A 27,503-nucleotide genomic window follows, 5' to 3' on the forward strand; every position below is an offset into this window, starting at 1 on the left:
AGTGAGTGGGTGAGATTGGGAGCACGCACGTGTTTGTACGCGCGTGCACTTGGCGCCCGGATACAGCTGCGCCGTGTGAGCACATCTGGAGAGCAGAGAGGAGGTCCGTTTTCATGCAAAGATTGCATGGGATCGATTCACGATCTTTGCCTGTTCTCGTCCACTCTTTGCCCTGCAGACCAGACGTTAGATGGAGAGACGAAGGACCGATGCGGCCAGTGGACACGAGGAGTGACCGCGCACAGTTCCCACAGGACACGGTGCGGACCACCAGGACTTCCACACGCCCTGGAACAGCTTGACCTGAAATATCGCAAGTAAAATAATCGGCCGGAGATGAACGACGTGGAAGTTGCGGGATCTCGCCCACCAGGTTTACCTGCATCTTCTCTGAAAAGACGCATCATGAGACTTGGAAGGAAGTCCAGTGATGGTTCCTTGCAGTGAGTAGGACACTTCTTCAATATTACTGATCACAACTTTTTAACTTGAGAGATATTCAGCTTAGAATTTCTCATCACAGCTCAAACAATCAATCAATCAAAATGTATTTATATAGCCCTTAATCACAAATGTCTCAAAGGGCTGCACATCAGGACAAGAAAAAAGTCAACCCAATGGGAACAACGAGAAACCTTGCAAGGGACTGCAGATGATTAACAACTTAACATGTCAGTTATGAATTATTAGTTGTCTTATTCTCATTTTACTGATTTGCAATGTGTTACTACACCTTTGCAAATACATTTTCAATTAACCACTCAACAAATAAGTAGTGGGTATTTTTATTATATTTAACAATCAAGCACTCATATGCAAAAAAACTAAACCAAACCAAAGTGTCCTGGCTCAAGATAGTCCACAGGTCCAAATGTAGCTTTTTAATTTAAATGTGCAAGTAAAACAAAGAGCACATGGAATATCATCTTCATCGTCAAACTTTTTTGCAGACTCCAACGTCCAAGTAGACATATAATCACATACAGTACATAAAAAACAAAATACAGTATAAAAGGCATTATCACATAATATTAAAAACAGTGCTTGTGCATATTTAGTAAAAGGCATCTAATAAATAAATAAAAGTAGCAATACAATTAAAAAAAATTAAAATATATATATATATATATATATATATATATATATATATATATATATATATATATATATATATATATATATATATATATATATATATATATATATATATATATATATATATATATATATATATATATATATATACACATATATACACTACCGTTCAAAAGTTTGGGGTCACATTGAAATGTCCTTCTTTTTGAAGGAAAAGCACTGTACTTTTCAATGAAGATAACTTTAAACTAGTCTTAACTTTAAAGAAATACACTCTATACATTGCTAATGTGGTAAATGACTATTCTAGCTGCAAATGTCTGGTTTTTGGTGCAATATCTACATAGGTGTATAGAGGCCCATTTCCAGCAACTATCACTCCAGTGTTCTAATGGTACAATGTGTTTGCTCATTGGCTCAGAAGGCTAATTGATGATTAGAAAACCCTTGTGCAATCATGTTCACACATCTGAAAACAGTTTAGCTTGTTACAGAAGCTACAAAACTGACCTTCCTTTGAGCAGATTGAGTTTCTGGAGCATCACATTTGTGGTGTCAATTAAACGCTCAAAATGGCCAGAAAAAGAGAACTTTCATCTGAAACTCGACAGTCTATTCTTGTTCTTAGAAATGAAGGCTATTCCACAAAATTGTTTGGGTGACCCCAAACTTTTGAACGGTAGTGTATATATATATATATATATATATATATATATATATATATATATATATATATATATATATATATATATATATATATATATACATATATATATATATATATATATATATATATATATATATATATATATATATATATATATATATATATATATATATATATATATATATATATATATATATATATATATATATATCCACACATTCTATAAAAGCCACAGATACCAGTGTTTCCATATATAGGATTGGTACCTAACAGAACTACACCTAGGATTGGTTATCTGTATAATAAGATCATTCCCTGCAGTCTACATATAAACTTAAAAAACGTATAACTTATATAACTTATAAACTTATAAAACAAATATCAAAAACAACCAACAAGCCTCATCTGATCTCAATTAAAGATGTCCTTTAACATGACAGCCAAACAATGTTGCTTTAGTTTACAATAGTTCAATTCAGTTCAGTTTCAGTTTATTTGGAACATGCATACGATACAATCTAATGCATCACATATTTCCAGTTGTTTCATTACAGCATGTCCGAAAAGGAGTTGGAAGAAGCAGAGTGTATTTAATCCTTCCCCTTTTCATACCATAGCAATTTTATCCAATTTCCTTGTTCTATGTAACAGAACAGTGAAAAAATAAATAATAAATAAATAATATACCATAGTAAGCAAACAAATATTAAATACATAAATAATATTTGTCTCAATAAAAAAGAAAAATGAAAAAAAGGGTTCAAGATGTTCATCATAATTCTTGTTCTGTGTACTTTGTAAACACTTGTAGTTTGAACAGTCTCTTAAACTGAATCATATTGGTGCTTTGTTTGATTTATTTGGTTAATCCATTCCATGATTTAATTCCACATACAGATATGCTAAAAGTTTTAAGTGTTGTACGCGCATACAAATGTTTTATATTAGATTTTCCTCTAAGGTTATATTTCTCCTCTTTTGTTGAGAAGAATTGTTGTACATTCCTGGGTAGCAGGTTATAGTTTGCTTTATACATAATTCTAACTGTTTGCAAATGCACCAAATTGTTGAATTTCAATAATTGTGATTTAATAAGTAAAGGGTTTAATGGGTTTGTACAAATAGTTGTATTCGTAATATAAAAGGAAATTACCGAATTGCAATGGTCAAATCAAGGTCAGATCCTGACAATGAATAGACGTCAGTAGTAAAAAGCATGTTGTTTCAATGTTGCATTTGTGTTGTAAAATATTGGTTGGTATTTGATCAGGATTTAATGGTCAAATCAACGTCAGAACCCGAAAGTGATTAAACGTCTTCAAAAAAACATGTTGTTTCAACATTATGTCTGAGTTGCTCAACATCAGGACCTAATTCAACAAGGTCTCAACGTTGTTTCAATGTCTTGTGCCCGCCAGGTAATTTCATTAATCAGATTAATCACACTTTTGAAGTTAGATTGGTCATGTTAATCACAGGTCATTTACTCACTTGTATGATTTTAATTAACTTAAAAAATACCCTAATTTTTGGACAGAAATGCAATTTTATTGTCAGAATTTATAGTTTTCATAAGAATTAAAAAAAAAAAATTATTTTAATATTTTTTTCTCAAAACTTGGTAACATTTTTATCCAGTCACGGTGCATTTTGAAGTGAAGTTTGCCAGTAACCACGCATTAGTCAGAGTCATTATTATTATGCGATAATGCGGGAACTTTTTGAAATCACATGAGTTAACTTATTTGTGACAGCCCTAATATATATATATATATATATATATATATATATATATATATATATATATATATATATATATATATATATATATATATATATATATATATATATATATATATATATATATATATATATATATATATATATATATATATATATATATATATATATATATATATATATATAAAACAAACATTGAGCTGTTTGACCGCAATACCTAGCAATATGTTTGGCGGAGAAAAGGTGAGGCCTTTAATCCCAGGAACACCACACCTACCGTCAAGCATGGTGGTGGTAGTATTATGCTGTGGGCCTGTTTTGCTGCCAATGGAACTGGTGCTTTAAATGGGACAATGAAAAAGGAGGATTACCTCCAAATTCTTTAGGACAACCTAAAATCATCAGCCCGGAGGTTGGGTCTTGGCCACAGTTGGGTGTTCCAACAGGACAATGACCCCAAACACACGTCAAAAGTGGTAAAGGAATGGCTAAATCAGGCTAGAATTAAGGTTTTAGAATGGCCTTCCCAAAGTCCTGACTTAAACGTGTGGACAATGCTGAAGAAACAAGTCCATGTCAGAAAACCAACAAATTTAGCTGAACTGCACCAATTTTGTCAAGAGGAGTGGTCAAAAATTCAACCAGAAGCTTGCCAGAAGCTTGTGGATGGCTACCAAAAGCGCCTTATTGCAGTGCAACTTGCCAAGGGACATGTAACCAAATATTAATATTGCTGTATGTATACTTTTGACCCAGCAGATTTGGTCACATTTTCAGTAGACCCATAATAAATTCATTAAAGAACCAAACTTCATGAATGTTTTTTGTGACCAACAAGTTTGTGCTCCAATCACTCTATCACAAAAAAATAAGAGTTGTAGAAATTATTGCAAACTCGAGACAGCCGTGACATTATGTTCTTTACAAGTGTATGTAAACTTTTGACCACGAGTGTATATATATATTGCGGTTGTACGTTATACCGGTACTACTAAAGTACCGTGATACTAATGAATCAAAAACGGTACTATACTCCCTTTTTTTAATTTAATTTTTTAATTAAATTTTTTTTAAACAGGCATGATGACGCGCGGTAGTCACGTCGTGACATTGATGGTTTTACGAGCAGAGGAGCATGTTCGAAAGCGCACAATCACAAACAAGAAGACACAATGTGGACAGAAAGGGAGAATAGAAGCATTTTGGCTTAAAAACTAATGATGAAGGTGAAGCTCTAAGACTGAAACGCCGCTCAGCAAGAGGTGTTTAAAACGTGGCTAGCTCGCTAGCGGCTAACATCCATCCGCAGTCGGCAGTGTTTTAGCTACTTCTAAATCACTAATCCTCGCCTCCATGGCGACAAATAAAGTATGTTTCTTACAGGAGTCATCCCTGCAGAAGGTAAAATAGCTAAACATGCTTCACTACACACCGTAGGAGGATACAATAGTTCACCGCTAACAGTAAGCTAGCGCTCCTCAATGTAAACAAATGCAATGGGTGGATCTACACCTTACATCAGACCTGGGCATTCTGCGGCCCGCGGGCCACATCCGCCCTTTGTGCGTCCCTGTCCGGCCCGCGTGAGGCCAATCATAAATTAAAAAATACATTTAAGAAAGTATCTATCTCGAGTGTGCAATACAACGGTGCTGCTTTTGTTTTGAAAAGCGTTATTTGTATTACTTCTGTGTGGACATATGCGCGTGTGTGATTGTGAGTGAATGTGAACGGCGGCAATCACAAATGGCAAAATAAAGTTTAAAAAACATCTACGTCGTGCGTGCAATACAACTGTGCTGCTTTTATTTTGAAAAGTGTTATTTATGGGCGTATGTCCGGGTGTAACCTGTGAGTGAAGGTGCACAGCGACAAGTTATGAGACGCTAAAAAGAGAAAAGTTGATGACGAATGCCATGTTTCCAACAAGACATGGACTGCCAAGTATTTCTTTACAGAAATTAAAGGTAAAGCCGTGTGCTTAATTTGTGGTACACATGTTGCTGTGTTTAAAGAATATCGTTTGAATCGCCACTACACGACGAAGCACAAGGAAAAATACCGGAATCTGTCTGATGAAGCGCGCACAAGGGAGGCTGATGCGTTGATGGTAAAACTGCAAACCCAACAAGGACTTTTTGCCATATTTCACACCCCCAGAGATGCAGCCGTCAGGACAAGTTTCGTCATTTCTCACAAAATCGCCAGAAAAAATAAGGCGTTTTCTGACGGAGAGTTTATTAAGGAGTGCGTATTGGACTTTGTTGCGCTGATATGCCCGAAGTCTTTGACTGTTTTTCGCTGGCTTTGGATGAGAGCTGCGATGTACGTGACACCGCCCAGCTGCTCTTCTTCTTACGTGGGATAACTGCAGACTTTCAAATCACGAAGGAGCTGGCAGCCATGCAGTCAATTAAAGAGACAACCACAGGTAATGACTTGTTCACAGAGGTAAATGCGTGTTTGGACATGTTAGGACTGAAATGGGACAAGCTGGCAGGTGTGACAATCCAATCCAATCCACTTTATTTATATAGCACATTTAAACAACAAAATGCTTCCAAAGTGCTGCACAACAATATTAAAAACAATATTCAAATAATATCCTTAGCTCCACCAATGACTGAATAAAAACAAAAAATAATTACATATAAAACCAATATAAAAACAATATCAATCAATCAATCAATCAATGTTTATTTATATAGCCCTAAATCACAAGTGTCTCAAAGGGCTGTACAAGCCACAACGACATCCTCGGTACAGAGCCCACATACGGGCAAGGAAAACTCACCCCAGTGGGACGTCAATGTGAATGACTATGAGAAACCTTGGAGAGGACCGCATATGTGGGTAACCCCCCCCCCCCCCCCCTCTAGGGGAGACCGAAAGCAATGGATGTCGAGTGGGTCTGACATAATATTGTGAAAGTCCAACACATCAGCAAAAGTCCAGTCCATGGTGGGGCCAGCAGGAACCATCCCGAGCGGAGACAGGTCAGCAGCGTAGAGGTTTTCCCCATCCGATGGACAGGCTAGCGGTCCACCCCGGGTTGGGAGCAGAGTAGAAAAGAAAAGAAAAGAAACGGCAGATCAACTGGTCTAAAAAGGGAGTCTATTTAAAGGCTAGAGTATACAAATGAGTTTTAAGATGAGACTTAAATGCTTCTACTGAGGTAGCATCTCTAACTTTTACCGGGAGGGCATTCCATAGTATTGGAGCCCGAATAGAAAACGCTCTATAGCCCGCAGACTTTTTTTGATAAATATGATTAAAAACGATTTTTAACAACAGATGGTTGTCCAAATCTGACGGGGAAAAATGTTGGATAATGCAGGATAAAGTGCCAGAAATTAACCCTGTGCAGAAATGGAAATTTTTGCATTGTATTATACATCAGGAAGTGTTGTGTAAGACAGTGTTAAAAATAAAACCATCAAAAGCAATCTGCTTTTGTATAAAATTAAGTTAGGTTAAATGAAATTATTATTATTATTATTAATAATAATAATAATAATAATAATAATAATAATAATAATTATTATTATTATTATGATTATTTATCTTACGGTATATAAAAAATAATATTGAGCAAAATTTAATTGAAATATTGTCGGTGTGGCCCTCCAGCAGTGCTCGGGTTGCTTATGCGGCCCCCGGTAAAAATTAATTGCCCACCCCTGCCTTACATCCACTATAATGATACAAATAGTATATATATATCTTGTCTTTGCAGTTCATTCAATTGAATATAAGTTGAAAAGGATTTTTAAATCATTGTATTCTATTTTTATTTACAATTTACACAACGTGCCAACTTCACTGGTTTTGGGTTTTGTATATTATGAGTACTGTATGATAATATATGCAGGTTTGCCTATGTGTTCTGCCTGAGAGCGAGGCTACAAAATAATACGTGCATTTTTACAATTTGCATACACTACAGTATTTAGCGCTCGATATTTATGATTTTAATAGATACGGATTAATATAACTACCTGTTTCTTATCCTCTTTACGAATGTAATAAGTGTTGCAAAAATAGTTACAAAACAGTCAACGAAGTTCCAGAGTTAATCAATTAAGCCTGGTAAGGTACACTGTCACGTATTGTGTCCTGTAATGGAAGACGGCGATAACAACACTTGAATGCGTGATTTATTCTCAGCAGAGAGCAATTAAAATAACATTTTATTGTAATAAAATCAACAATCTGCCAGGAGTCGACCACAGTCATGTTCAAACTTCAATGTTTGAATATGAAATTCTTCACTGTATAAAAAAAATATCTTTCTGTGGTAAGAAGCTTACAGGCTTGCTGCAATGTGCACAACCCCCAATTCATGCATACTTGGAGCAAAGAGAGCAATGGAGAAGGAGCGTGGGCAACAAGCATGCACTGTTGGTATGAACATGTTCATACACAGGCATAACTGTTTGGCTTTTATGTATATAGCATATTAGTTTGTTCACATTTCAGGTTATTAACCTTGCAATGCTTCTCTTTTTGCCATTGTGTCTACAGTATTTCACGGTATTCGTATCATTAACTTCCAATGCTTAGCTCCCCCATCGAGTCGATTCACAGCCTTGCTCAAGGGCACTTCATCAGTCATTCTCTTTGTGTTCCATCATTCAGGTCAAGTTCATCCACTGGCAGTTCGTCTACCAGCAGGTCAGCTGAGGTCGTGGCTTTCAGGCAGCCTTGCAAGAGCCGCATCCGTCGCCATACCAACCGCCTTTCTGGAGTCTTCCTTCACGGCCCCGCCCACATGTCCACGCAAGTCAGGAAAACAAGCAGTGAGTTATACTCAGTTTCAAAATCACTGAATAAATAGTAGTTATAGTATAACTTTGCATGTGTTTTTAAAGCAGAATCCCATAAATGTTGCAGCCCAGTTAAGTCACGGGGCTTATTAGAACCAGTGAAAGCACTTGAATGCTGTTAAGGAGCTTTGCTGTGTTGGGGGGAAAAAAACATTCAGTCATCAGACTGATGATCTCATCTTGCTTTAGTAAATCCACATTTGTAGCAGACATAATGCAGCTGAGATAGGCTCCAGCACCCCCCGCGACCCTGAAAGCGACAAGCGGTAGAAAATGGATGGATGGATCACCAGAACTAAAGTATTGGTGCGTGGACATGGTTAGAATGGATGTAATATTGAGTAAATGTTGCATAATGCTATATGGACAGCCAAAAGCTATGAAGTATATGTCTGTCACATGTGAGTTGCAGGGACACTTTCCACTCCCACTTTGGAAACTCTGGCTAAAATGCATGAAAGCGATTTTATTTATTTTTAATTTGGCACTCTGTTGGTAGTTTTCCTTTCTGTAGACATTCACTTTGTACTTTGCGTGTCTGTATAAAGCCTGTAGTTGGTTATTTATTATGTACAGTTGTGTGTTTAGTGTACAGTAGATTAATGTGTCAAGTCTAGAACTGCACGACAGTTGTATTTTCTCTACCCTCACCTTTTTTTTCCCCCCAATAATCACTTTACCTTTAACAAATATGGTCATGTGTAAAAGGATTGATTGATTGATTGATTGATTGAAACTTTTATTAGTAGATTGCACAGTGAAGTACACATTCCGTACAATTGACCACTAAATGGTAACACCCGAATACATTTTTCAACTTGTTGAAGTTCGGGGTCCACTTAAATTGATTCATGATACAGATATATACTATCAAATATATACTAACATCATAATACAGTCATCACACAAGATAATCATCAGAGTATATACATTGAATTATTTACATTATTTACAATCCGGGGTGTGGGATATGAAGGGGGGGGGGTGGTTAGGTTTGGTTGGTATCAACACTTCTGTCATCAACAATCAGCATCAACAATTGCATCATCAGAGAAATGGACATTGAAACAGTGTAGGTCTGACTTGGTAGGATATGTACAGCAAGTAGTGAACATAGAGAGAGAGATATCAGAATGCATAAGAAAAACATTTGATTATTATCAATCCGGGGAAGGTGTTAGTTTAGGGTTGAAGTTGCCTGGAGGTGTACTTTTATTGCGGTTTTGAAGGAGGATAGAGACGCCCTTTCTTTTATACCTGTTGGGAGTTCATTCCACATTGATGTAGCATAGAAAGAGAATGAGTTAAGACCTTTGTTAGATCGGAATCTGGGTTTAACGTGGTTAGTGGAGCTCCCCCTGGTGTTGTGGTTATGGCGGTCATTTACGTTAAGGAAATAGTTTGACATGTACTTCGGTATCAGGGAGGTGTAGCGGATTTTATAGACTAGGCTCAGTGCAAGTTGTTGTACTCTGTCCTCCACCCTGAGCCAGCCCACTTTGGAGAAGTGGGTAGGAGTGAGGTGTGATCTGGGGTGGAGGTATAAAAGTAATCTGACTAGCTTGTTCTGGGATGTTTGGAGTCTAGATTTGAGGGTTTTGGAGGTGCTAGGGTACCAGGAGGTGCATGCGTAATCGAAAAAGGGTTGAACGAGAGTTCCCGCCAGAATCCTCATGGTGCTTTTGTTGACCATAGAGGAGATTCTATAGAGAAATCTCGTTCGTTGGTTGACCTTTTTGATTACCTTGGTTGCCATTTTATCACAGGAAAGATTAGCCTCTAGAATGGAACCTAGGTAGGTGACCTCATCTTTCCTGGTGATAACAATGTCACCCACTTTTATAGTGAAATCATTGACTTTCTTAAGGTTGATGTGGGACCCAAACAGGATGGATTCCGTTTTACCCAAGTGCATGGATAGCTTGTTGTCGGCGAGCCAGGTGCAGGTTCTACTGAGTTCAGCACTGAGGATTTTCTCCACCTGTGACTTGTCCTTGCCCGATACCAGCAGGGCCGAGTCATCCGCAAACAAGAACAATTCACAGTCGCATGCCGATGACAAGTCGTTTATGTATATTAGGAACAGTAAAGGCCCCAATATACTGCCTTGGGGGACTCCACAGCTCACTGAGAGGGGGGGGGGGGGGACACGGTGCCGTTCACCTCTACCATCTGTTTCCTCCCCTCCAAGTAAGATTGCATCCAGCTCGATGAGGTTTTGTCAAATCCGATTGCTCTGAGCTTATCCAACAGTATAGCGTGGTTAACGGTGTCAAAGGCCTTCTGAAGGTCCAGCATGACCATGCCGTAGTATTTGCCCGCATCCACCTCATGTTTGATGTGGTCGGTCAGATAGAGAAGGCATGTGTCAGTGGAGTGGTTAGTTCTGAAGCCGGATTGGAATTTGTACATGAGTTTATTGGTGGCAAGGTAACCATCGACCTGTTCATAAACTATTTTTTCCATTACTTTCGAAATGGAACTGAGAATAGAAACAGGTCGGTAGTTGCCAGGTTCCAATTTGCTTCCTTTTTTAAAGAGTGGAGTTACTCTTGCTATCTTAAAATCTTTTGGTACTTGGCCTTGTGAAATTGAGAGGTGTATTATGTGTGTGATGATTGGGGCAATGATGGAGGCAGAGTCCCTGAGAAATCTGGAGGGGATATTGTTAAGGCCGGTGGCCTTGTTTGGGTGGAGCGTGCTCAATTTTTTAAGCACCTCATCAGCTGAGACCATTTCTAATTTGAAATTGTTGTTGGATACTCCTAGCTTTCTGTAGAAGGCTTTAATGTGTTCTACACCAAAGCGACCAGAGTGGTGGGACAGCTTGTTGACAAGAGTTGCGGCTATGCTGGTGAAAAAGGTGTTAAGTCTGCTTACTACCTGCATTTTGTCTGTAATGAGGGAGTCACCCTCCTTGATGCTGATGTTGATGAGTCTGGTTTTCAGTTTCTGGCTGCAACCGGGAAGCTTGTTGTTGAGGATTTTCCAGAGCTCACATGGCTTATTTGTGTTTTCCTCTATTTTGTCGCTAATGTAATTTTTTTTTAAGGATTTAGTCAGGTTGGTTGTCTTATTTCTCAATGTATTGCATTGTTTTTTGAGAGTTGAAAGGAGTGATTTGAGGTTATTATTGGGTTGTTTATCTATTTCTGTTTTACACTTTTGGTATTCTGAGTATTTTCTGTCTTTGTCTTTTATTGCAGCTAATAGGACATACTTGATTTTGTAACTCAGTGTTTTATAAAAACAATACCTAAAATGACTTTGAATATTATATTTTGATTGGTGGTCTCAAACACCTCAATAAAATAGTATACTATCAGGACAAGTTTCGTCATTTCTCACAAAATCGCCAGAAAAAATAAGGCGTTTTCTGACGGAGAGTTTATTAAGGAGTGCGTATTGGACTCTGTTGCGCTGATATGCCCGAAGTCTTTGACTGTTTTTCGCTGGCTTTGGATGAGAGCTGCGATGTACGTAACACCGCCCATCTGCTCATCTTCTTACGTGGGATAACTGCAGACTTTCAAATCACGAAGGAGCTGGCAGCCATGCAGTCAATTAAAGAGACAACCACAGGTAATGACTTGTTCACAGAGGTAAATGCATGTTTGGACATGTGAGGACTGAAATGGGACAAGCTGGCAGGTGTGACAATCCAATCCAATCCACTTTATTTATATAGCACATTTAAACAACAAAATGTTTCCAAAGTGCTGCACAACAATATTAAAAACAATATTCAAATAATATCCTTAGGTCCACCAATGACTGAATAAAAACAAAAAATAATTACATATAAAACCAATATAAAAAACAACATCAATCAATCAATCAATCAATGTTTATTTGTATAGCCCTAAATCACAAGTGTCTCAAAGGGCTGTACAAGCCACAACGACATCCTCGGTACAGAGCCCACATACGGGCAAGGAAAACTCACCCCAGTGGGACGTCAATGTGAATGACTATGAGAAACCTTGGAGAGGACCATACTATTAATACTGCACTATACTGTACAACGCATACCATGCCATCTTTAGCGTAACATACTAAACTACAGTAGTACAGTATACTATACTCTGCTAACACCTCAACCATAGCTTTTGTACCATACTGTACCACACCATACGATAGTATAATACACTCTACTTGAACTTGAAATTATTATATAGTACTGTTTATGCAAAAAAGTGTGCCACAAAAGTCTGGACATGAAAATAAAAGTTAAATTGATTCAAATTTAAAAACACAATTGTTCCTCACTGCTTTTAACTTATGGCTTTTTAAAACTTCCACACTTAGTAATACATTGCGTTATAATTTTAAATTTTGCATTCTGTATGTACTCTTAAACTATATTTCTTTTGTTTTGTGCATTTTTTTGGTTTAATTTTTTACCGTTAGGTTCCCTATTTTATACACTCATATTTGTTTTTTACCCTGGAAAGTGTTTTAAATTGTATTATTGAAAATATTATGAATAATTCATTATAAATAAATATATATTAACTTGTGAACTAAATGATGTATTTAAAATAACTTCAACGACATAATACATATAGAAAAATATATATATACACATATATAATATAATATATTTTTTTTTTTTAATGACTAATGTGATTAATCACTAAATAAATATTGCACTACTCTTTGAAAATATTATTATGAATAATTCACAATAAATACATAAATAAATATTAACTTGTGAACTAAATCATGTATTTAAAATAACTGCAATGACATAATAAGTATTGATATATATTTTATATAAAATATATGTATATTTAAATGACTAATGTGATTAATCACTAAATAAATATTGCATTACTCATGTATGTACACAGATTAGTCACACTATTTATTTTGACCCCACATGCTCCTTTACCTTAAATTATGCGAGCGACTAATTAGCTGGAATCAATCACAAATCCAAATTCAAAAGTGTAAACAATCTGAATAAAAAATTAATCATTTGACAGATTTAAGGAACACCCTGTAGATTACCAGATTATTGTATTGCATTATACAATTTACACAAGTCGTGTTGTGTAAAGTTTCCATTTGTGTGGGGACCATGTGGAATCTTACTCTTATTATGTACACATAATTAATGCATCAAATAAAACAGATGCCACGTAGTGAATAAATTCTGAATAATTGGACACACATATAATGGAACCCCGATTTAAGTTAAGTTAATGTTAAAGTACCAATGATTGTCACACACACTAGGTGTGGTGAAATGTGTCCTCTGCATTTGAACCATCCCCTTGATTACCCCCTGGGAAGTGAGGGGAGCAGTGGGCCGGGGTTTGAACTCACAACCTACCGATCTCAGGGCGGAGAGACAAGGGGTTACTGCTCCGAAGTCTTCTTCTTCCGGATTCCCTCTGCTCTGTAAGTCTAAATCCACAGTGATTCCCTCCTTCTTTCCAGGCTGGTTTGTTGGCTGTTTGAACCCATATTGAGTAAGCAAAATACTGCAAACAAAGCTTGGTGAATGGCGAGAAAAAAAACACACACTGAATCACTGAGACCGAGTAATGGACTGCGTAAACAGGATGTGACGTCGAGGGCTCCGCCTCTCCAAAATGGCCCCGCCCCGTGTGTACTGTACTGCACAGGAAATGATGTCCCCAAAATGCCGGCGCGCTCTAAGGCTTCCAGCGGCACGCAAAATAAATGAATGAATGAATGAAGTGTTCGTACACCGAAACAGGGCGCAATATAAAAATGTGTAAACCAAAAAGTTTGCAAATAGAGGGGTTTGTAAATTGACCTTCCACCGTACAAACTTGCCTCTAACTTTTGCGTGTCTGTGGTTGCATTCAGTGATGGTATCGGATGCTGTAATTGTGGACGACCCCTCGGAGCTGTCGAATCAGTTAAGCGCTCCAGGAATCTTGAAGATCTTTGGGGGTGAAATCTGCAAAGGCGCTCACTATAAGAGTGTCCTCGCCACCACGCACTCTAGTGCAAAAGAATTGGTCAAGGAGGCCCTCGAAAGGTGAGGGAATGTGTGTGTTTATGTATGTGTCTGTTTGCCACATGTGTCTGTGTGATTGCTTCACCATTTGTGTGCTCTAAATAATTTGTATATAAAACCAGTCAGACTTGCACTTGTGGTTCTGCCTAATAAACACAGTGAACAAAGTAGACTTGATGCTCCGTCCCTAATGTTATAATTCCAGCGTCCAAACAGTGTGTACCTGTGCCAAATCCAAATAGTCGACTCAATAGCTCAGAAAATGTGCTGAGCAAACCACAGTTTTGTGTGAAAGAAGGCCAGTGTTGGCAGGAATGGTCCCCCGAGAGAGAAAAAATGTATGTTAGTCTTTGCTTCCATTTCAGCCAAAGAAAATGTATCAAAATGATCAACACAACAGGAATTCAACATGTAGATCAACATGGGCATGGTATACACTGCAAGAGACGTTTAGTATTATCGTTTTGACGCTCGGGTTGAATGACAGCAATAATTCGCCGTGTTCCCAAGGTGCAGAAAGCCGAGGAGGCAACGTGCAGGTAAAAATGTATTTAATGGCTCAACTAAACGAAAGACAAGAGCCACTAGGAAGGGCACCAAAGCATAGGGAAGGCTATGCACAACAAAACTGAACTGATCAGGGCATAAAACTGAATGCTGGAGAACAGCAAAAACTCACCAAATATCACTCACCAATGCCAGTGAAACTTATTTCGGAATAAGTAGAAAACACAATTCAACTGTAAATTTAATAACACAGCATTTTCTTTTGGTAGTCAGAGCAATTGGGTCCAACTCACGCCTAAAGTCTGGCACATTAGGGTTAGAGTAAGATGCCACTTTCCAAAATTAATAATCACAAAGACTTGAAATGGGAATGACAAATAATCTATAAAGTCAGAAAAATTGCAGTAACACAGAAGTCAGGAAGTGATGGGACTGATGCGCAACAAGAAGTTCAAACCCCGGCCGAGTCATACCAAAGACCATAAAAATAGGACCCATTACCTCCCTGCTTGGCACTCAGCATTAAGGGTTGGAATTGGGGGTTAAATCACCAAAATGATTCCTGGGCGCGGCCACCGCTGCTGCTCACTGCTCCCCTCACCTCCGAGGGGGTGAGGGTGATGGGTCAAATGCAGAGGATAATCTCACCACACCTAGTGTGTGTGACAATCATTAAAAAAACACAACAAAAAACATGTATTTCTTTTGGTGTATGATGTATTCTTTGATTATTATTATTGATTATTCTGTCTCTTCGGGTCATCCAGGTACGGCCTCGGAAAAGAAGTGAGCTCATATGTTCTCTGTGACACTATTGGCTCCATTGGAGCGCGTCAGTGGAAAACTGAAGGATTCCGGGTTGTGGGGGACAACGAGAAGCCACTCCTCATACAGTCGCTATGGAAACCAAGGGAAGGCTTTGCCAGACGCTTTGAAATCCAGCGGCTAAGCCTGGTTGAGGAGCAGACAGCCAAAGAAAAAGACACCATCACTGCTGGTAAGTACTCATAACGTCATTCCATTTTACCACACAACCAAACCACACACATCAAAGTACATTTACTATCAACACAGTCTTTTTTTTTTCATTTTTCTAAATGAGCTCTTGTACAGTGGAACCTAAATTTAGGAACTGAATTGGTTTTTGAACAGGGTTCATAAATAGAAAAGTTCATATATTGAAGCAAAGGCAAACATGAATAATGACTTCCAGCCTGGACAAAACTCCATATTTTAGTTGGAGTTTGTACACTTTGAACTCAACACCAACCGCTATACACTACTTAAAATCAGTGATTCGCAAACTTTTTTCACCAAGTACCATCTCAGAAAACACCTGGCTTTCCAAGTACCACCATAATAACCAATATTAAAATACAGGCAAGGCAGAAGTTTTATTCAACAAGAATACTTAATATTTGTGGCCACTTTAATATTACACACAATTTGAACAGTAACACTGTTTGAATATTTGTTTAAGTGATTCTTTGGCGTACCACTAGATGGAGCCCGGGTATTATAATTATTGTTTTATACTAAAACAAACATAACATTTTGGGGTGATGGATCAACTTTCTATTTAATAATAAGGCCAAAACAACAACTAGCTGAATCGTCCTCCTCCTATGCAGCCACCATGCCGACACACACACACACACACACACACACACACACACACACACACACACACACACACACACACACACACACACACACACACACACACACACACACACACACACACACACACACACACACACACACACACACACACTGCCACTAGCCCTGTGGTGCACTCACAGTTTGAAATCACAAAACTCTAACTTAAACAACGAGGTCGCTAAAATGATTAGGAGCAGAAAGTAAAATCCATTTTACCTTGTTGGTTAGTTAATCTTCTTGGTGTAAGGGGGAGGCAGTGTCGACAATGCTGTGGATACTTCTTGAATATTTCAAACCATGCATCGCTTGTCCTTTGCTTTGTTTGGATTCATATTGAGCCAGCAAAACTAGAAAAAGCATGTTGAATACTTAAGATTTGTGGCCACAGTAACATTACACACACATTGAACAATAACACTGTGTTTGAATATTTGTTTGAGTGATTCTTTGGCGTACCACTAGATGGAGCCCGAGTATCATAATTATTGTTTTATATTAAAACAAACATAACATTTTGGGGTGATGGATCAACTTTCTATTTAATAACAAGGCCAAAACAACAACTAGCTGAATCGTCCTCCTCCTATGCAGCCACCATGCCGACACACACACACACACACACACACACACACACACACACACACACACACACACACACACACACACACACACACACACACACACACACACACACACACACACACACACACACACAGTCACTAGCCCTGTGGTGCACTCACAGTTTGAAATCACAGAACTGTAACTCAAACAGCGAGGTCGCTAAAATGATTAGGAGCAGAAAATAAAATCCATTTTACATTGTTGGTTAATCTTCTTGGTGTAAAGGGGAGGGGGGAAGGCAGTGTCGACAATGCTGTGGATATTTCTTGAATATTTCAAACCACACATCGCTTGTCCATTGCTTTGTTTGGATTCATATTGAGCCAGCAAAACTAGAAAAAGCATGTTGTAAAGAGAAATGGAAAACATATGATGTATCATGTTGAAACTGCATTCATGTTCGAAGTAAACTTCAATCAAATCAAATAAAAAATCAAATGCTGTGAAAATACTAAAAAAACACTTAAAAGCACACAAAGTAGTAATTAGCACAGGAGCTAACAACAGCACTTCTCTGCTGACTGAATAACACAGGAGCACAAAACGGGTGGATGAAACATTTGGACACTGAGACAAGGTTCGTACAACAAAAGCAATGTTTATCCGGTTCGTAAATGGAGGTTCCGCTGTATTTCTTTCTGACGTCAATTCCAAATGTTGACCACGCTAAAACTAGACGCTGCAGTTTAATCAAACCTCTTCCTGTGGCACGCCCTCTTTTTTTTTTTTTTTACCACACTACAGCGTACGCTGATTTAAAGATTTTGCATGGAAAAACATGAGGCCTCAGAGCGCTACCCTGAACTTTCCATGGATGCTATTAGCACCACATCATTCCTACTGGAAACACTGGCGAGGGTTGACACAGCTGTGGTCACAGTGTAAGCGTGCGTCCTGTTTGGAGTTGTGCTTGTACGACTGGCACAACATGTGATAGTCTATCCGTGTGGATGCCTGCTGATCAGACGAGCTGTGTCTTTCTTTCCATCGAGCTCTGTTTCCTGTATGTGGCCTCAAACTTGACTGAATACACATACAGCACCTAACGTCCAGGAAAAAAAACAGGTGTTGCCATTTCGCCACATTCCATTTACTCTGTGCTTTATGTATTTATATATCAGCTTATTTACACAGTCCATGTTCCAGCTTATTCCTAACCATTCCATTTGTTTATTCATCTTCCTGATAGGTATCAATGCCCAGGCCCGAAAGCTGCAGAAGAGTCGCTCCAGAGTGAACTCCACCCTCATGGAAAGAACAATCAGTCGCAGCCAGAAACTCTGGAGGAGTAAAAGTGAGATGGATCTTATAGATGCAGAGACCAAGAGAGATCAGGATAAAGGTTTGGGGGCTCAGAGAGAGTCCCTCAATGGATTTACAGTAGAGAGCTATAAGCATCCAGAAGCAAGGCCAGGACAGAATGGCACTGAACTCACATGTTCCTCAAAGGTCAATGGGGGATTGCGGGACAAAACAGAGGCCCTCTGTCCATCAAGACCGAGAGGTGAGCAGGAAGGAGAGGAGTCGGAGAGGGAGGAGACGGAAAGTAGCGATGACAACACCACACAGTACTCTATTCACCCACCCCACGACTGTCCATACCTGCTGCTGTTGCATGGCTGCAGCTCTGTCCAGGTAACTCATTCACTCAACTCAAGTGTAATTTGCAAAACCTCATGCAAACTGTGCTTGGTAAAAGATCAATCAAGTTTGAAAGTTTCTGTAAAGCGAATGTGTCCATAGCATACATCTCGCCAGATCCTTGTAGTTTGCTGAGCTCCACACAAAGATCTGGGACTTCTCAATAGGATATGTATTTCAGAAGGCGGGGCCTCGTAAAAAAAAATCATTGTATGTGATTGGATAAACCACTTGTCCGTTATCTTGAATGACGTGCTACTTCAACCATTTACATCCAAATCAACTCATGACGCTGATGAGAGCGACGCTGGGAAATCCAAAACAGAACAGCCGACATTGGATAACGACAGAGCGAAAAGTTAATAAATGCCTTCAAAACCGTTCTCTGTTCATCTTTTAAAGAATTAATATTCGATAGATTTGACAAAACAGTTGCAATAGCAGTTGAGCTCATAGGACTAGATAGTACAATCCCTCAGATTAATCATCAGTTAGTGTTGAGTGGGGGGTGGGGGGTTAGGGGCAAAAGCTTCACTGGGGTCTTCAGGTGGGCACCCTCCTTCACTGGTGTTTCGTTGATAGGCCCACGACACCTCCGGAGGGCTCAACGGCGACATCTGGTGTCCCAGGTGTGCCCCCCTCTGCCTTTACCCCTAGATGTCATTTAGCAGCCCAGTTTGGGTCCTTTCACTTGAACCATATCCATCTGCTACTTTGTTCAGCAGCATCCGACAGCGATTTGACAGCCCGCCGGAAGGCCTGACCTCTCAATCCCATTCCTTTGAGGAGCTTGGTTGTGGACGTAGCAACGAAGCCTCTGCACCCGACTTCAACTGGAAGCACTCGGGCACGCCAGCCGCGCTGCTCTGCCTCGGCTGCTATGTCCGCATACCTCAGTTGTTTGCGCTCATATGCTTCACCAACTGCTGCTTCCCATGGTACAGTTAGTTCAACAATGAACACAGTCTTCTGGGAGGTTGACCACAAGACCAGGTCCGGCCTGAAGCTGGTTGTAATGATTTCAGGCGGGAAGATGAGTTTGTGGTCCAAGTCAACCTGCATTTTCCAGTCCCGGGCAGAGTCCAGAAGGGTTGCCTCCACTCTTGCAGATGGTTTTGGTGGGAGTTGTCCTGCTCTTACAAACTGAGTGGTGATTGAGTGACTAGGGATTGGGGGAGGGAGGGCCTTGTTGTTATTTCTCCTTTCCTCCAGGGTGATCGCCAGCTGTCTCAAGACCTGGTTGTGCCTCCAGGTGTAGCGGCCTTGAGACAAACTGATTTTGCAGCCAGTGAGGATGTGACGGAGTGTTGCAGGGGTTTGACAGAGTGCACAAGAAGGATCTTCTCCAAACCATTGGTTTAAGTTCTTGGGTGTGGGAAGAACATCGTAGGTGGCTCTGATGATGAAGCTGATCTGGCTCCCTTCCATTTACCAAAGATCCTTCCATGTGAGCTTACGATGCTCCAGGTTTTCCCAGCTAGTCCACTGTCCCTGTTTGGACTGTGCCACTGCTGTTGCACATCTGTCTGCCTCCTCTTGTTGTCGAACCTGATCAACCACCAGCTTTCTCCTCTGGGCTGATGTTGCCTTGTGCCATGTGGGTCGACTAGCCCCAAGTCCAAACCCACCTCTTCCGTGCTGCACTTGTCCTACTATGTCTCCATGCCTGAGAGCAGATTTGGCTTGTTGTACGGCCTCAGATGGGATCCATTTCCTCCCGGTTGTCAGTCTGGGAGCAACCGCTCGGATCACCTCATCTTGAGACTCAGTCAGTGTCATGCTCAGCCTCACATTGGTGGCATGTCTGATGGTATCTCTCTCTGTAGAATCAATGTCAGCACACAACTCCTCGCTGCGTGCCGCCATTGTTGTTTGAATCAAACAGTCGCTTCGGCGCTACATCACATCTATGAAATCCCGCCCGGCAATCCTGATTGGTTCATTATTTTTTGCTATCTTGAAGGAGTTTGCATTGCCCTCAAGTCCAGACCCTTGTGTGGAGCTCAGCAAACTATGAGGATCTGGTGAGAGTCAGATTACACATTTGTTGTCCTTTGGACAAATTGAAGGATGTGGGTTCCCGCCTTGATGCATTTGATACGTACAAGATGCAAAAACCAATTCAATGTAGGTGAATATAGGCTAATTTGAAGAAACTCGCGACCCCGAACGGGACGAGCAGTGGAAAATGGATGGATGGAAAACACAAGATAATTTAAAAAATAATAGTAGACTTTGTAGGAGTCAGAAATGTGTACATGAGGTCACGTCGAGTGTTTGTGGGTGTGTATTCGCAGAGGAAGTATGTGTCACATGACATTAGAGGCGGGCACTATAAAGGGGGGTATGTTACCTGCATTTGGCGTGGCAAACGGAGAAAGTTGAGGTGAATGATCATAGTTTTTGTTGACCACTGTTATACGCTTTATTGCATGATTTATCGGAGACTTTGGGCGCTTTATTGAAAGCTTTGGACACTTCAACTACATGCTATCTACAGACGAACTAAGCAAGTTTTTTTTTGTACATTTTGCTACTTAATGAAATAATTCACGGCATTGCATCCCGGAACTGTGTGTGTGCTTTACTGGCAAAACAATAAGTGCGTAAGACAAGTACTAAACCCAGCGTTTTACTTTCAAGCGGCAGGCCGATTTGGAGTCGCTACAGACATGAAGGTTGTCCAATATTGTTGCTCTATTAAAGAAAAGGAAAAAAGAAAGAGAGAACTTTATTTTTTCTTTTAAGTGTAATATGACGAACAGTCGCTGGAGTGGCAGAGTCTGTTGTACACAGTGTTCATTGACTTTTAGAAGGCATTTGACAGCGTCGACAGGAGTGCCATACGGAATCTTAGACTTAGACTTAGACAAACTTTAATGATCCACAAGGGAAATTGTTCCACACAGTAGCTCAGTTACAAAGGATGGAAAGGATAATGCACACAAGGGCACAAAAAGATGGCAAAAACCAAATGTATAAAGTAGACAAAAAATGTACCATAGTAAACTTAGTAACCATAATAACTATAGTACCTTCTGTACTGTTATGGTTTTCCTCCCCAGTACACTACGTTTATCCAATGAAGATGTTTCCTGTCAGGTTGTCCAGTTGTCAGAACAAATCTCTGTGCAAACCGGGGTCCAACAGAGTTGTCTTCTGTCACCGTCAATCTTTCTGGTAGTGATTGACTGGATGGTGAGGCAATGTACAGCAGGAAGGAGGAGAGGAATCCAATGGACTCAGTCGAAACTAGATGATCTTGAATTCGCAAATAATGGTTACCCTCCTTTCGCACAACCAGCAAGATGCCCAGGAGAAGCAAGGAGTCCAACCCAACATTGGAAAAACGGAAGTCAAGCAAATTAAAGCCCAACAAGGCAAATGTGATTCCATCAAGATGCCATTAAAGAGGTTGATCAATGTGTGTACCTGGGCAGTATACTCAACAAAGACAGTGGAACAAACGAAGATATAAGATGCCGCATAAATAATGCTTGACATGCTTTTCAACCACTTCGACAAATGTGGAGATCGACGGCGCTCTCACGTCACAACAAGATACAGCTTTTCAATACAGATGTTAAGACCGTCCTGCTCTATGGCTCGGAAATATGGTGAGTTACGAAAAGCTCCACCAACAAGTTACAGTCGTTTGTCAACAGATACCTCAGAAACCTGCTCCAGATCTGATGGCCAGAAGTTATTTCCAATATAGACCTGTAGGCTAGAACCTATCAGAATCCGGTTGAGATGGACATCCGAAAAAGGAAATGGGGATGGATCGGGCATACACTGCAAAAACCTGCACCCAACATCACCAGGCAGGCATTAGACTGGAACCCAAAAGGAAAGAGGAAAGTTGGTCGACCGGAACAGACTTGGCGCAGAAGTGAAATGCTGAGGCAAAAACCATTGGAGCAACCTGGGAAGAGCAGAAAAAAAAAACCAGGACCAGGTTTGTTGGAGAAATGTTGTTGCGGCCTTATGTTCCCGACGGAATCAAGAGGAATAAAGAAGACCGGGGGTAACCAGATAACCAGAAACTTGTAAAAAAGGACAAATTATCTATCGGCGCAGACATGTTTGGCTTTATTGTAAGGACAGAGAAGCAACCTCACGTTACAAAACAAGACAAAAAAACGCATCACAAACTAAACATTTTTCGGACTTTCGGAAAAAAAAACTGCTTGTAATACGAAATCTTGGCAACACTACTGCAAGCAGCTAGGGACTCTGGTAAAAACTTGCAGCGACAGTGGATGGAAATAACTTTGATTTTGTGGAGATAGCAACATGCCAGGTCTTCTAAGCTAAAGTTGTCAGTGAATATACATTTTTCTTTGTCCATTTCTGCCCTCTTTTCCTTACTGTGACTCAAAATTAGCTTGAATGCCACTGCTTCACCATCGCTACGGTATGGACTGGGGGATACTCAGCGCAATAAAAAAAAAAAATGCACTGATAAAGGAGACTTTTGTTAACTCGTTATTATTGCAATAATTTTACAGCTCTAATTAATTATAATAAGCAATTATTTTATGATGTCATACACAATTCAATTGGTTTTCAGAATATACCAAAGGCCAAGAATAAACAAGCTGCCGGCCTTGGGGCCACACTTTGGACACAACTGTTTTAAAGAATCAGCTGCTTCTCTCAAACTACAGTAAGGTCCACAATTGTCATTAAAAAGCAAGATTTGTTTTACTGTAAAAATACTTTACTTTGGAGAGATACTTCTGCATCTTATTGTTGTCTCACATAATAGGTACTTGAAATGTAGCAGTGGTAACTCAGTGGGATGCTATATGTGACTGGATTATATTCCTTACTGCCTCTATGTCTGACCAAAGTTTAGCTTGTTTCTGTTTCTCTAGAGATGGGTATTGAATTCAATAAATTTATTGGTACTGACCAAAATGTGTCGGTACTACTGTGCACCGATTTACGAAAAATCAAACGGTAGGCTACCATATTTTGATATCTGTTGCACGTGACGTCACCTCCGTTTGGCATATCATTACCGCCTACAGCTCTTGAAACAGGTGTATTCCTAGCTGACTGCCTCTAGGTAATGTTGCGCCATTATAGTAAGCCTGATAGAAAGCGCTCAAAAGTAAGCTTCCACTTTTCAAAATGCTCTAGCTCGATGCTAATTACCATTGAATGTATCACATACATGATAGTGATTAAAGTAAACATTTCACGTGTTGATTTGAACACCTCCAAGTGAAAATGTTTTATCTGTGCTTTTGGGTGTTTTATACAATTTCTTCACACATCCCTAAAACATGCATGTTAGGCTGATCGGAGACTCTAAATTGTCCAGAGGTAAGAATGGGTTGTTTATTGTTGCTCTTGATTGACTGGAAACCATTTTGTGGTGTACCCTGCCCCTAGTCTAGCCAAATGTCAGCTTGGATAGCCTTCAGCACACACTTGAACCTTCCAAAATGTATGTTGTTTTTACCATTTGAAGTGGCTGCGTATTACCACTCTGTTCTTAAGTCCTGCTGTGCCTTAAACTCATTAGCATGTGCAAACTCCTTCAACCAGTGCTTTCCCTCCCTATACGCATCTCAAGTACTGTGCCTAGGGCCACGCGATCTGCCCCCCACTCGTTTTGCATGAAGAAGCATATGTAAAATGTCAATTTACGGACGATAGTGCGCTTCTTATGAAATTTTACTGCAAATGCTCAGTCACTAAAAAAGATTTTAATGACAAATTTCCCAACATGGTCCCAATGGCTTCCAGCGTTATAGCTGGTTGGAGTTATTTTGGAAGGTGTATAAATTCATGTTTTAATGATGGTAAAATTGTTAGAAAAAATACTTACTGAACAATTGTTTTCCATTAATTATTTTTGTGCCAAAAAAAACATCAAATTACATTTAAGTTTGATCAAAGAGTATTTAAAAAATTGGTCCACATAAATAAAAAAGTGTGAAAACATTTTACAATGAGAGGGCCTCCATAGGCGCAAACATAGCACACAGAACAGCACATTACAAAGTAGTCAGGGTTGCATATTTTTAGTATGAACTCACAAGCGTTTCTCAATTAACTAAATTAATTTAAAATATTGCTGGTTTCTGCCTCATCATCTAAAACAAATTGAAACTTGATTTAAACTATTAACTGTGTTCCACCCTTAACTGCCTTAAAAAAATCTGAGCTATTGTAACATTATGTTCCTTGAGTCTGAGCAGAATAAAAATAAAGGGAACATTGATTTAAGCCAGCAGACTGTTAAAAGAGCAACGGTAAAAACACTGATCAGGAAGCTGTAAAAACACGACCAAGCCACTGCTTCCTGTCTGATTACCAAGATTGTCAACAGCTTTACACATGCAGCCCAACAGACTAATTCACAGTCGCTGTTTGGATAATTATGAACGCTGCGTTGATGACTTGAGTGTATCACAGGGTTGATTTGTTACATATAAAAAGACTGGTATCACAAGGGAAAACCCAACCTTTGCCATTACCTACAGGAGCTTTGCTGGGGGGGGGGGGGGACACCTGTTTTAATCAGGATTTAAGTTTAGACTTGAATTGTTTTTTGGGTCCTTGGTTGAAATGATCTCTCTTCCTTTTTCTCTGCTAGTATGGTTTGTTAGGTCAGGCAAACCAAACAGGCAGACCAAGACCCGCTGAGAGATGGCTCTAGTGGTGCTCAATGTGGCAAGTGTAAACGCCGAATGCAACCAAAACACAGGATAACATGTCATGAACAGGCTTTGGTTAACTAAACTCAACAGACATCAGAGTAAAAATCACCAACGATAACAGTTAACTAACTATCCAAAAATTATATCTTGCCCCTTTTTTTGAGTAGTAAACTACACCCTGCATACAGTGCATCTTGAAAGTCAGTGCTTCTCTTTTTCCAAATTGTTTTATGTTACAGCCTTATTCCAAAATTGGAAAAAATAAAAATGTCTACCCTCAAAATTCTACAGACCCCATAAGGACAATGCAAAAAAAAAAAAATTTATTTTTATTTTGCAAATTTAGTAAAAATGAAAATGAACAAATAATGCAACATTGTACAGAGACATCCTGGATGAAAACCAACATTTCCCGTCCAATCTGATGGAGTTTAAAAGGTTCTGCAAAAGGAATAAGCAAAATTGCTCAAAGATAGGTGTGCCAAGCTTTTGGCATTGTATTCTAAAATACTTGAGGCTGTAATTTCTGCCAAAGGTGCATCAATGTTGTGAATACTTACTGTATTTACAAGTGCTATTTATTTTTTTTAGTTTTAATCAATTTGCAAAATAAATAAAAAAATCACATTGTAATGTTGGGTTATTGTGCGTAGAATTCTGAGGGCAAAATTAATGTATTCCATTTTGGAATAAGGCTGCAACATAACAAAATGTGGAAAAAGTGAAGAGCTGTTAGTACTTTCCGGATGCACTGTAACACACATTAGCTTTGTTTGTTGTCAGTTAATGATAGCAATTTGGCAAAGTTTAGATACTAAAAAAAGGGCTGTTTGCAACTTCCTCACAGTTACAGTTTTCAAAGCAAAAAATATGACAAGACCACCAATGGCATGCTTATGTTACCATTAATGGTTTGACAATACATTTGTTTGAAGACTGTCTACAGGTATGTTTTTTAGAATTACTAAGTGTTGAAAAAAAATTAATTGGTGTTTAGAGCAGTCACTCACCATGTCACGTTAACACATACGCACAGGGAGAAGAAACTAACAATTTGCAGTCATGTTGTTGTTATGATAGAATACCGCTACTCACCCAAAACTAAAGCGCATGCATGTGTTACATACTGTACATAGTTATGTCATTACGTCCTAGAAGACGTAAGAGGGCAAGATATCCATCTATCCATCCATCCATTTTCTACCGCTTGTCCCTTTCGGGGACGTGGGTGGTGCTGGAGCCTATCCAAGCTGCATTCGGGCGGAAGGCGGGGTACACCCTGGACAAGTTGCCACCTCATCACAGGGCCAACACAGATAGACAGACAACTTTCACAGCGCTTAAAGTACATTGGAAAGTTGGCGCCCTCTAGGAATTTATGTAAATATTGCAAACAGCCCCTTTGATATATATTCGATCATAACATCAACAACATCTGTTGTTGTTTACATATTGCATATTGTTAGTTTGCTTCTCTCGGACTGCTTTTGTGTACATGAGTGGCGACGTAAACGACAGACAAATGACCAAATTAGCAATTTATTTCAGTGTGATTTGTAATGGTGAAAAAAAAAAAAAAATTCTGTTAAACTGCTAATGGTAACATTAGCTATCGCCGGTGGTGAAAAAAAAAAGTAACTTTGGGCAAGTTGCAAACAACAATAGTAAAACGTACCGTACCTGACCCTTTTCTTTCAACAATGCGATTTTGTTTGCTAATTACAGTTCGGTGCATTCCTCTACATGCAGCATATCTACATGTAAATGGAACTTTGGTAACCATTTTGAAGTTTTTTTATAATGTATATCCCCTCTGTTACGTCTCAGCAGATCAAACTGTTACGACCTGTTTCATCAGGTTGTTCTGTGTTTAGATTATGGGTGTCTTTTTGGTGTTTTTTGAGTTCACTTCATGGTTTGTGCTCTTCACTCTTCACAACTTCCTGTTTTAGTTGTATTCTGTTGCAGTAGCTTTACCCTGCTTCTGAGCACTACCCTCCTCACCTGTGAATTGTAGGTGTTAATTGTCCTCACCTGCGGTTAATGAGCACTATAGGACTATTTAACCCAGT

General features: G+C 39.3%; 1 protein-coding gene across 2 annotated transcripts in view; it reads left to right on the top strand.

Moving 5' to 3' along the window:
* The window catches only part of LOC133655805 (ras-associating and dilute domain-containing protein-like), an 88,180-nt gene continuing 60,677 nt past the window's right edge, over window positions 1-27,503 (top strand). The window contains exons 1-5 of one of the 2 annotated variants that reach the window (XM_062056323.1): window positions 1-443; window positions 8,141-8,301; window positions 14,170-14,344; window positions 15,598-15,827; window positions 18,303-18,748. In XM_062056323.1, the coding sequence (XP_061912307.1) occupies window positions 337-443; window positions 8,141-8,301; window positions 14,170-14,344; window positions 15,598-15,827; window positions 18,303-18,748 (1,119 nt within the window). In that variant the 5' untranslated portion in view covers window positions 1-336. Of the gene's footprint in view, window positions 444-8,140; window positions 8,302-8,617; window positions 8,635-14,169; window positions 14,345-15,597; window positions 15,828-18,302; window positions 18,749-27,503 lie in introns of those variants that run through there. The other variant, XM_062056324.1, reaches the window with a different exon arrangement.

Source organism: Entelurus aequoreus, linkage group LG08 (genome assembly GCF_033978785.1).
Source record: "Entelurus aequoreus isolate RoL-2023_Sb linkage group LG08, RoL_Eaeq_v1.1, whole genome shotgun sequence".
In the NCBI taxonomy this organism is placed as follows: Eukaryota; Metazoa; Chordata; class Actinopteri; order Syngnathiformes; family Syngnathidae; genus Entelurus; species Entelurus aequoreus.